At 43.4% G+C, this 12558-nt stretch overlaps 1 protein-coding gene across 2 annotated transcripts in view; it reads right to left on the bottom strand.

Annotated features, from left to right (window-relative positions):
* The window catches only part of VCL (vinculin), a 244333-nt gene that overhangs the window by 125231 nt on the left and 106544 nt on the right, over nucleotides 1–12558 (bottom strand). For both annotated transcript variants that reach the window (XM_077250781.1, XM_077250783.1), the window contains exon 2: nucleotides 9452–9522. In XM_077250781.1, the coding sequence (XP_077106896.1) occupies nucleotides 9452–9522 (71 nt within the window). The remainder of the gene's footprint in view (nucleotides 1–9451; nucleotides 9523–12558) is intronic.

The following is a 12558-nucleotide window of genomic DNA, read 5'->3' as shown; positions in this document are numbered from 1 at the left end:
GGGGTCAGTATACTGTGTGGATGGTACTATACAGTGAGGGGGCATTATACTGTATAGGGAAGCTGTGCAGGGGGGCAGACTCGAGACATTATTAAATGTTAAGTGGGCACTTGTTATAGGGGATCTCAGGTTACTGTGACTATCAAAGGGGCACACATGGCAATATTACTTTCTAGGGAGCAAAATGTGGGCACTGTTTTCTAGGGCACTTGCACCCGGCATTACTATATTATAAAGGGGTGCTTTAGAATTTAGAAGGCACAGAGAACCGCGCAGCAGGTGCAGTAATAGGGACACATACGTCAGCAGCGGCTCAGTATTGGGACATCAGCAGGATAAGGAGTTTGTGCAGGTTGGGAATAGATGGTGATGGCTGGAATATGAGAAGTGAAATGTGTCTGTTGTATTCTCTGCAGACAAGTCCTGGCTGGAAGAAGCTGTCATGTAGGTCTGTGCCAGATGGAAAAGTGAACGATTCCATCAGAGAACATCAGCGGTAAGACATTATCTGTAACTGTGCAGTGATCTCTTATATGTTCTGCAGGGCTGGTATCTACCACTGACCATATGGTGGTAATATCCATATTGGTCGTTATATAGAGATTATCTTCAGTAACAGTGCGGTCATCTGCTGAGGTTCTCCTCCACTATTAGGGTGCGTCACCGAATTGTAATGAAGGTTACCTGGTTAGGGGCCCACTCAGAAACTTCGCCCCCCCTGAACGTACATATTTACTGTCGTGACACGAGTCACACGTATGGACATGAGTTTTCTTACCGTTCACTTTTATAGACATGCAGTCTTTCCCGTCAGGTATAATTCAACTCACTTTCATCACTATTGTAAAAACCTTTCACTGTATCATCCACTATAGATTTATCTAATGATTTGCCCAATTTAAGATCAGGACAAGTCATGAACCTTTTTGTTTAGATTTTTTAGTTGGAAAATATAGACCCTACACTTTCAGACCACAGACTGAAAGGACCAGAATTAGAGATTTTCAAATTTACACTGTTCATATAGTTATTTTTTTGAAGTATTATCCTTTTGAGATTGCGTGGGTAACATATTAAAAATATTCTTGTGACAGATCAGTTGACAGCCTGTGCAGTTCTGAGTGTTTTTTTACATTTCTCGATCTTTGTTCTGGCATTAATGATTAGAAACCTAAAGGCAAGCATCATTTGTTTCAAAACTCTTAATTAATTAGAAAAAATATATAGAGATTTTGTTCTTTTTTTGTTGTATAGATATAGGAAAATCCTTAAAGAAGATTCTAAGGGGTAACGTTTCTCCTTATGGAGAGTGACATACCATCTGGATTGTCAAGGTAAGGAGGCTTATTCGCCGTGCAATGCTCCTCTGGGAAATTAAATATGCAAATTGCCTCTTCTGAGAAAAAGAGGACTTAACTGGCGCTATAGAGTTAAGTCCTCTTTTTCTCAGAAGAGGCAATTTGCATAAAGAAGATTCTGACATTTTATATTCAAGAAAAAAAAGTCATAACGCTAGCTAAAGCATTTAATTCAGCTTTTACTTGTAACGTTCCCAGCGTTTCAGAAGTTTACATGGGTACTTTTTGGTATAATTGAGTTTACCAAGTCTAACTTGGATGACACGTTTCAGGCAGCCTTCCACAAGCTTCTCAAAAATGGTTGTTGGGATTTTGGCCCATTCCTCCTGACACACTGGTGTAGCAGAGTCAGGTTGTAGGCCTCCTTACTCACACATACTTTTTCAATTCTGCCTATACATTTTCTGTGACACTGATGTCAGGGCTTTGCAAGGGCCCCTCCAGTACCTTCACTTTCTTCTCCTTAAAGGGGTTGTCGTCTACTCTGACAAATTCTTCTCAATCGCTATATTCCTTCCTTATAAATAATATACACCCCTTCGGTGAAGACAGAGTTCCGGCAATGTTGGCGCCAGCTCCACAGTCTCCCTGCAGTCAATCAGAGCCAGCTTCACTATCCCTTTCTTAAGACAAATCACAAAGTAATAGAGAGCAGCCTACGTGACTGCAGCCTTATGAATCCTCACAGTGCATGCTGTCAAGATTCTCCAGTGATGGTGCCAGAAGTGGGCAGGCGCGTGACCGCATGTATGCTATTTTCACATGTGGCGTCAAATGCAGACTAGATATGTGCGGCCTCACTCAATACAAGCGAATTGAGGGAGGCTGCGCACGTCTAGTCGGAATGTGTCAGAAGTGTGCAAATTACATACTTAGGATCGCATGACTGACTTCTCCAGGACTGTGCACACTGTAAGGATTCACAAGTCTGCAGTTCATAGTGTGACTGTAGTCTTGTACCCCAAGGCCGGACAACCCCTGTAAGCCTTTTTGCCACAACTTCGGAAGTATGCTTGGGGTCACTGGCAATTTAGAGGACCATTGACGCCCAAGCTTTTAAAAGAACATATCACCCCTTTGGAAACCTCAAATCGAAATAAGACCAAATATAAATCTCTCTCAAATATAAATAAGGAAAATTAAAACATTTACTCACTAATTTAGTGTCAAAAACTTTGACTAATAGTGATGAGCGAGTGTACTCGTTGCTCGGGTTTTCCTGAGCACGCTCGGGTGACCTCCGAGTATTTGTTAGTGTTCGGAGATTAAAGAAGTTGTCCACTACTATAAAGTTTTTGTTTTTTTTTCATAAATCTTGCTATTATGTGCCACTGAAAACATCTACTGTGTTTATTTTAACAATATTACCTTTTATCATGCTGTAGCAGCACATCTTCAGTGCTGGATTCAGCTCTCATGGGGTTAATCGACTACTTCCTTATTGTGCCCTAATACTACAAGTTCCATGATGCTTTGCACTGTCCTCTAAGCCCGAACTTAGCACACCCACTCCAAAACACACCCAAACCCCTCCCTCCTCTCCCTCCTCTCTCTTCAGGCTGATGAGGAGAGGTCACATCTTGGTCACAAGCTGTAAAGCAGCACCAAGAACTGCACAACCATGGTGATCAAGCTTTTAGCTTTTTTTCTTTCTCATCTATTTCATAGTATATATAGTTTAGTATACATATGATATACTGTAAAGAGATCCTACTGCGTATATGTCTTAGATATGTAAATTACACAGTACATGTGTGGTTATATGTGTCCATCTACATACGCTTGTGTGCATGTATATATATTATGTGTGTTCTTATTTTACACTATTTGTGCTCATATACAGGAGAGGCCCCAGTTTCAGAAACAATATATGGGCCATTTGCAGAAATAACAGCTCATCCTAAGTCACAATTCCACCTGCTTTCGAGGTAGAAATGGCCCCCATTGCATTTTAGCTGCACAAATATGTGATCACACCTTTTATATACACACCAATATAAACTTCTATGTGTATGTATGGAATAAATTATTTATTCATATACATACACTTTAATATTTTGTTGCAGTGATATATACATACATATAGAACTTTGAAGGGTTTGTCCACTATTCTAACAACCCCCCCTCAGTCTGTATGTTTACTAGATTCCAGTGCCTGCACGTTCCAATAGTGTCGGCGCGGTGTCTCGCAGCGATTGTACCTGTGGTCAATCAGTGGCCGCATCACTCTCACCACCTTCTAAGCAAACTCTTATATCTGTAGGAAGTGAGTGTTGCTGCATTTTTTTTAAGAATTACCAAATGTAAGCCACTTCTTCCTAAGGTGAAGACAGTGAAGCAGCCACTGATTGTCCACAGGGTTCACATAATGACACTGACACAAATTCTCCGTGAGAGAAACTGTGGTGACAACATTGGGAGTATTCAAATCACATCCTTGTATTCACTCTCTGAGTGTAATATGAGTAACCAAAAATCTGCATTCACACTGAGAAATTACAGATTTGTAGACTGTAGTCTACACTGTGCATTTTATAGATTCAAAACAGTTTTAGTATCATATATTAAAGGGATTGTTCAGTACTTGTCCATTACTTTATATTTATGGTCTTTACTTTGGTTATGTCATCACTGGGATTGCGATAACCATATCTTCCACCCTCACCGATGATGCGTTTTTATAGAAAAAAAACTGAAAAAACACCCACCACCATCACGGTGATAAAGGGATCCAAACCCTAACCCTACCCCTAACCTCACCCCTAACCGTTTAATGAACATTTTCTGACAGTCATAGTGCCACGATATTTCAGTGCCACGTATTTCAGTGCCACGTATATAAGTGCCACGTATATAAGTGCCACGTATGTAAGTGCCACGTGCCACGTATGTAAGTGCCACGTATGTAAGTGCCACGTATGTAAGTGCCACGTATGTGCCACGTATTTCAGTGCCACGTATGTAAGTGCCACGTATGTAAGTGCCACGGATTTAAGTGCCACGGATTTAAGTGCCACGGATTTAAGTGCCACGTGCCACGTATGTAAGTGCCACGTATGTAAGTGCCACGTATGTAAGTGCCACGTGACGTATTTCAGTGCCACGGATTTAAGTGCCACCTATTTCAGTGCCACGTATATAAGTGCCACGTATGTAAGTGCCACGTGCCACGTATATAAGTGCCACGTATGTAAGTGCCACGTATGTAAGTGCCACGTATGTGCCACGTATTTCAGTGCCACGTATGTAAGTGCCACGTATGTAAGTGCCACGGATTTAAGTGCCACGTGCCACGTATGTAAGTGCCACGTATGTAAGTGCCACGTATGTAAGTGCCACGTATGTGCCACGTGACGTATTTCAGTGCCACGGATTTAAGTGCCACCTATTTCAGTGCCACGTATATAAGTGCCACGTATGTAAGTGCCACGTGCCACGTATATAAGTGCCACGTATGTAAGTGCCACGTGCCACGTATTTCAGTGCCACGTATTAAAGTGCCATGTATTTCAGTCCCACTCCCGTGTAGCGGTGGGATATGGGGTAATAAGGGGTTAATGTCACCTTGCTATTGTAAGGTGACATTAAGCCGGGTTAATAACGGAGAGGCGTCAATAAGACGCCTATCCATTATTAATCCAATACTAAAAAAGGGTTAATGAAACACACACATTAGGAAAAAAGTATTTTAATATTCTTCATTTAACCATACTTACCATACTCCAGCACCTGCAAAAAAGTAAAATAATAAACCGTATACTACCTGTCCGCCGTAGTCCAATTAATAACGAGTGTCCCACGACGATCTCCCCTATAGAACAGTGACATTGGGTGGTGTCACTGCTCTATAGGACCCTCAGTGACACACTGACAGGAGACAATGGCTCCTGTAGTGCATCACTGAGGTTACTAAAGTTCACTGGTCTCACTTTATGGCAAAAAGCTGCGTGGGAACTTTCTCATACAGCATGCCATAAAGTGAGACTAGGGACTATTTTCTCACAGGGGTGTAGGAATACATTGTGGGGAATACATTGTGGAAGGATACCTTCCTCCCCTCATTGTGTTCCTGGAGCCCCTGGAGAGTGGTTGCATCAGCAGAGGCTCCTGCTCTCCACGGGAGATCGTCGTGGGACACTCGTTTTAATTGGATTTCTGCGGATCAGGGAGTATAGTGTTTGTTTATTATTTTAATATTTTTTACAGATGACAATGGCTTCGGGGATCAAAGTGACAAGTGATGGTGAGTATGTAATCTATGTTATATGTACTGTATGTCTGTTGTATGTACGTACTGTATGTGGCATGTTTCATGTCGCATGTCACATGTTGCATGTCGTCGCATGGTGCATGTCGCATGTTGTCGCATGGTGCATGTTGATGCATGGTGCATGTCGACGCATGGTGCATGTCGATGCATGGTGCATGTCGTCGCATGGTGCGTGTTGCATGTCGTCGCATGGTGCATGTCTCATGTTGACGCATGGTGCATGTTGACGCATGGCGCATGTCGGTGCATGTCGCATGTTGACGCATGTGCATGTCGTCGCATGGTGCATGTCGCCGCATGGTGCATGTTGTTGCATGTCGTCGCATGGTGCATGTTGTCGTATGGTGCATGTCGTCGCATGGCGCATGTCGTCACATGGCGCATGTCGACGCATGGTGCATGTCGACGCATGGTGCATGTCGATGCATGGCGCATGTCGTCGCATGGTGCGTGTTGCATGTCGTCGCATGGTGCATGTCTCATGTTGACGCATGGTGCATGTTGACGCATGGCGCATGTTGACGCATGTGCATGTCGCATGGTGCATGTCGCATGTCGCCGCATGGTGCATGTTGTTGCATGTCGTCGCATGGTGCATGTTGTCGCATGGTGCATGTTGTCGCATGTCGTCACATGGCGCATGTCATCACATGGTGCAGGTCGCCGCATGGTGCATCTCGTCGCATGGTGCATGTCGTCGCATGGCGCATGTCGTTGCATGGTGCATGTCGCATGTCATTGCATGGTGCATGTCGTCGCATGGTCATGTCGCCGCATGTCGCATGGTGCATGTCGTCGCATGGTGCATGTTGTCGCATGGTGCATGTTGTCGCATGGTGCATGTGTCGCATGGTGCATGTCATCGCATGTCGTTGCATGGTGCATGTGTCGCATGGTGCATGTCGCCGCATGGTGCATGTTGTCGCATGGTGCATGTCGTTGCATGGTGCATGTCGTCGCATGGTGTGTATGTATGTATGTATGTACTGTGTTTTTGTTTTGTTTTTTTACATTCAACACATTAGCCGGATGATGGGACTACTACTGTCCCATCATTGGCTAATGTGTCACTCACTGTCACTGTAGCAGGCAGAGCCCGATGGGACTTGTAGTCCCATCGGACGATGCCTGCACACACACGCACAGCGCCGGCACACACACACACACACACAGCGCCGGCACACACACACACGCACAGCGCCGGCACACACACACACGCACAGCGCCGGCACACACACGCACAGCGCCGGCGGGCAGAAGTACCGGCGCCGGCGGTCACAAGCACCGGCACCGGCGGGCACAAGCACCGGCTCCGGCGGGCACATGCACCGGCGCCGGCGGACACAAGCACAGGCAGACCCCCGGCGACCGAAGCACAGCCCAGCCACACATCATGATCCCAGCACTGAGCAGTGAGCACACACAGCCCCGCCCGCCCCCAGCACCGCCCACAGCCCAGTCACTCTTGCTGAGTGACTGCTGACTGTGGGGGCTGGTCACGCCTGCTGCTGACGTCACGTCAATTTTCAGAGCCTGGAAATTGACGTGACGTCGGCGGAAATGAGCGGCGGCTGCAGTCTGGGGGTCATGTGACCCGGACTCAGCAGGAGGAATAGCGCCGCTCACAGGCGAAAACGTCAACAGAAGGTAATGGCACAATTCATTAGGGGCCCCGGGGGGGTACATTGGGAGGTTAATTGAAAGTAGTGGACAACCCCTTTAAGTTTTTAGAACCTCAGCTGAATGATTTACAGCGATTAGCCAACCTGAGTACATGTGGGGGTTGCCTGGTTGCTAGGGAATCCCCACATGTAATCAAGCAGGCTAGTAGCTGTATATCATCCAGCTGCCGCGATGAAAACAATCTCCGAACACTAAAATACTCGGAGGACACCGAGCGTGCTCAGGAAAACCCGAGCAACGAGTACACTCGCTCATCACTACTCTTTAACCTCTTCCCAACATTGGACATACCGGGATAACCCAATTTGGAGGGAGTTCCCATACATAGATGGATGTACCGATACACCTTGGAGATTATGCAGGCACAAGAGCAGAGTCTGCACGATCACTGCTAGGAGCGCAGCTTAACTAATAGCCAAGTTCGTGCTTTAACAGCCAAGGCTAGTGCCAGTATTGCCCAAGGCTGTATAACCATCTAAATGCCGCCATCAAAGCACCATCCACGAGAAAAGGTCCCACTCACCCATCTTAACTGCTAGATCTTAACTTCTTGTGATACTCTGTCACAAGGTCAGAGCTATGAAGATGTAAAAACAACATTCATACCCCGCTTTGAAGGTTGGATACAAAATACTACTCCAGATACTCCTCCAAATAAAGAAGCCCTTAAGCTTCTTTCTTCAACATTAAATGTGTGTATATGTGCATGCACTGTAGTGTGAATGTACTAAACACTCACCTACCACAGTCTTCTCCGGATTCCAGCATTGTTCTTCTTTGCTGCTCAGTGACGTCAATGTACTTCAGACTCTCTGGGTCACTATGCTTTGTGTCCGAGTCTGAAGTCTCTTTTACAACGAAAGTCCATGGAGCCTTGTACTGATGCTCCATAGAATTACATTGTTAGGGTCATTTCCAGGTCCTGCAGAGTGCAGTATGACCTGGAGTTTGCAGAGCGGAGTCACCACTTAGAAGATGAGAAGAACGGAGCTCGACATCGGAGAACGCGGTAGTGAGTAAACGCACAACTAATCCAAGTTACATAGCCATCGTATTAAAATTTGGAGTCGCCATCTTCATCTTTTATTGGCACGTCTTTTGTCAGTGTTCTGCACGCTGTGACCGGCTGGATTATCCAGAAGTCACTTCTCAATGTAAGTCTATGAAAGCCTGAACGATGCTCTCATAGGCTTACATTGAGTGCTTGTGACTGTTACCTCTGACTTCCAGAAGTTGCAGTCACAAGATGGCTGCACGTGACTGGAGTGGCGTCAGGAACAGCTGAAGATGGTGGCGCAAGTATAATAAGAGGGGTATAAAAACTTGATTCCAGCTCACCCAGCTTGATTCTCCTCTTAACAGTTGTTGTAGAGATTTGTGTGCTGCTAGAACTGCTAGATGTGTGGCATTGACCTGGTCTCTAATCTGAGCTGCTGTTAACCTGCGATTTCTGAGGCTGGTGACTCGGATAAACTTATCCTCAGAAGCAGAGGTGACTCTTGGTCTTTCTTTCCTGGGGCGGTCCTCATGTGAGCCAGTTTCTTTGCAGCGCTTGATGGTTTTTGCAACTGCACTTGGGGACACTTTCAAAGTTTTCCCAATTTTTCGGACTGACTGACCTTCATTTCTTAAAGTAATGATGGCCACTTGTTTTTCTTTACTTTGCTGCATTTTTCTTGCCATAATATAAAATCTAACAGTCTATTCAGTAGAACTATCAGCTGTATATCCACCAGACTTCTGCCCAAAACAACTGATGGTCCCAACCCCATTTATAAGGCAAGAAATCCCACTTATTAAACGTGAAAGGGCACACCAGTGAAGTGAAAACCATTTCCGGTGACTACCTCTTGAAGTTCATCAAGAGAATGCAAAGATTGTGCAAAGCAGCCATCAAAGCAAAAGGTGGCTACTTTGAAGAACCTAGAATTTAAGACATATTTTCAGTTGTTTCACACTTTTTTGTTAAGTATATAATTCCACATGTGTTAATTCATAGTTTTTATTACTTCAGTGTGAATTTACATATTCATAGTCATGAAAATACAGAAAAATCTTTAAATGAGAAGGTGTGTCCAAACTTTTGGCCTGTACTGTAAATATCATAAAATAACGCGTCACTCCCTCTTACAGTACTCACTTGATGAAAGCAGGAGGCATGTCTCTTTTCATAATTTGATCTTCAGTTGTCTGGACCGTTTCTTTCCCAACCTGAGGTAAAATGATTACAAGGTTAGGTGGGCAAAAAGTGGAGAATACACTTTACAATCAGTGAACAACATGGAATCATTTTATCATTCACAAAGAAGTAAAATTTCAAATGGATGTCAGGGACTTAAGTAGAAAGTAGATATGAGATCCGATGGGTCGACACCCAACTGAAATCAGCTCTGGCAGTAGCCGGAAATTGGTGATATCCGATACACATCACATAGCTAAGAGCCCGCCCAGCTCTTTATTTCCAAGTCACTTGAATGAGAGGCAAAAAGCAGTAACAGTGACCACGAAGCAATGCCCGAGCAGCTATACTCCGCCTCATACATGGCTTATATCTATCCACTGATGATATCACTGCAGGGGCCAAGTGTCAGGCCTATCTGATCTCATACGGATGACTTATAGACTATCCCGTGAGGGGAAATATTAAAAAAAGCTTTAAAAAAAAAAAAACACAACTTGAAAGACCATACAACAGTTTTTATCAAGCATTTTCTAAATACCAGATATGGTGTAAGGCTACGTTCACATTTGCGTTGTTGGGCGTTGCATCGGCGACGCAACGCACAACGCATGCAAAACGCATGCAAAAACACATTGTTTTGTGACGCATGCGTCCATTTTTGGCTTGATTTTGGACGCAAAAAAAATGCAACATGTAGCGTCCTGTGCGCCCTGACTCTTGCGCCCAAAATTACACATGCGTCACAAAACGCAAGACAACGCATGTCCATGCGCTCCCATGTTAAATGTAGGGGCGCATGACGCAGGCGTCGCTATGCGTCGCTGAACCTGCGCCCGACACAACGCAAATGTGAACGTAGCCTAAGAGACCTGTGGAATATCAACAGTGTATTTCAAAACCTAACAATAGTACAAATAAAGTCTATGCAAAATTATTCATTAACAATTTAGACAAAATATTTAATCCCTTAGTGATTCATTTTAACCCCAGCCCCTAAGCCTGGTTGCACCTTCCTGACCAAGCCAAAATTTTACAATTCTGACCACGGTCACTATGTGGTAATAATTCTGGAATGCTTCATCGGATCCCACTGATTCAGAGACTGTTTTTTCGTCACATATTGTACTTCAGGATAATGGTAACATTTACACTGTGTTCCAAATTATTATGCAAATTGGATTTAAGTGTCAAAGATTTAATTATTTTGTTTTTCAAATAAACTCGTGGATGGTATTGTGTCTCAGGGCTCAATGGATCACTGAAATCAATCTTAAACACATGTGATAATTGATTTTCCAGGTGATTCTAATTAAAGGAAAACTACTTAAAAATGATGTTCCACATTATTAAGCAGGTCACAGTTTTCAAGTAACATGGGAAAGAAAAAGGATCTCTCTGCTGCTGAAAAGCATCACATAGTGCAATGCATTGGTGAAGGGATGAAAACATTCGAAATTTCCCGAAAACTTAAGCGTGATCATTGTACTGTTAAGAGATTTGTGGCTGTATCTGAGCACAAATGTGTTTGTGCTGATAAAGGCATAATGAGGAAGATTTCTGCCAGGCAAGTTCATCGGATTAAAAGAGCAGCTGCTAAAAAGCCATTACAAAGCAGCAAACAGATATTTGAAGCTGCTGGTGCTTCTGGAGTCCCTCGAACCTCAAGGTGTAGGCTCCTTCAAAGGCTTGCTGTGGTGCATAAACCTACTATTCGGCCACCCATAAACAGTGTTCACAAGCAGAAATGGTTGTATTGGGCCCACACATACATGAAGACTAATTTTCAAACAGTCTTGTTTACTGATAAGTGTTGAGCAACCCTGGATGGTAAAGATGGATGGAGTAGTGGATGGCCACCATGTCCCAACAAGGCTGCAACGTCAGCAAGGAGGTGGAGGAGTCATGTTTTGGGCCGGAATCATGGAGAAACAGCTGGTGGGGCCCTTTAAGGTTCCTGAAGGTGTGAAAATTACCTCTGCAAGTATATAGATTTTCTGACTGACAACTTTCCTCCATGGTATAAAAAGCAGAAATGTGCCTTCAGGAGCAAAATCATCTTCATGCATGACAATGCACCATCTCATGCTGCAAAGAATACCTCTGCGTCATTGGCTGCTATGGGCATAAAAGGAGATAAACTCATGGTGTGGCCACCATCTTCCCCTGACCTCAACCCTATAGAGAACCTTTGGAGTATCATAAAGCAAAAGATCTATGAAGGTGGGAGGCAGTTCACATCAAAACAGCAGCTCTGGGAGGCTATTCTGACTTCATGCAAAGAAATACAAGCAAAAACTCTCCAAAAACTCACAAGTTCAATGGATGCAAGAATTGTGAAGGTGACATCAAAGAAGGGGTCCTATGTTAACATGTAACTTGGCCTGTTAGGATGTTTTGGAGTTAAATAGCTTTTTTGTTCAGTGAATGTGACCTCCTAATGCTGCAAATTCCACAAATGAGCATTTTCAGTTCTTTAAAACATATCAAATGTTTAGAAATTCTACTGTGCCTAATAATTTGGAACAGTGCATTTTGAGTTTTTATTCATTTTGGAGATTATACTGTTATCATAGGGAGGTTTCTTCAATAAAATTTGATGTATAATCTAACGGGTGATGACTTTTATTAGACTGACTGTCATTTGCACCGACCATTTAGGAAAATCCAATAAAAATGTAATTTGCATAATAATTTGGAACATAGTGTATTCAATAAGACTTGCATTTGAGAAAACAAAAACAAATTTGACGAAAAATGTTGCAATTTCCAAACTTAATTTTTATGCCCTTAAAATCAGAGAATTACGTCACAATATATTTAATAAATAATATTTCCTACACATCTACTTTACATCAACACAATTTTTGAAACAATGTTTTGTTAGGAAGTTATAAAAAGTTGACCAACGATTTTTCAATTTTTAACAGAATTTACAAAACTTTTTTTTTTTTTAACGGACAACATTACATTTGAGGTACCAATATTGCAGAAAATACCCAAAAGTTACACCATTCTAAAAACTGCACCCTCCAAGTGCTCAAAACCACATTCAAGAAGTTTATTAA

Source organism: Ranitomeya variabilis, chromosome 4 (genome assembly GCF_051348905.1).
Source record: "Ranitomeya variabilis isolate aRanVar5 chromosome 4, aRanVar5.hap1, whole genome shotgun sequence".
In the NCBI taxonomy this organism is placed as follows: domain Eukaryota; kingdom Metazoa; phylum Chordata; class Amphibia; order Anura; family Dendrobatidae; genus Ranitomeya; species Ranitomeya variabilis.
This window is presented reverse-complemented; position numbering and strand designations above follow the sequence as displayed.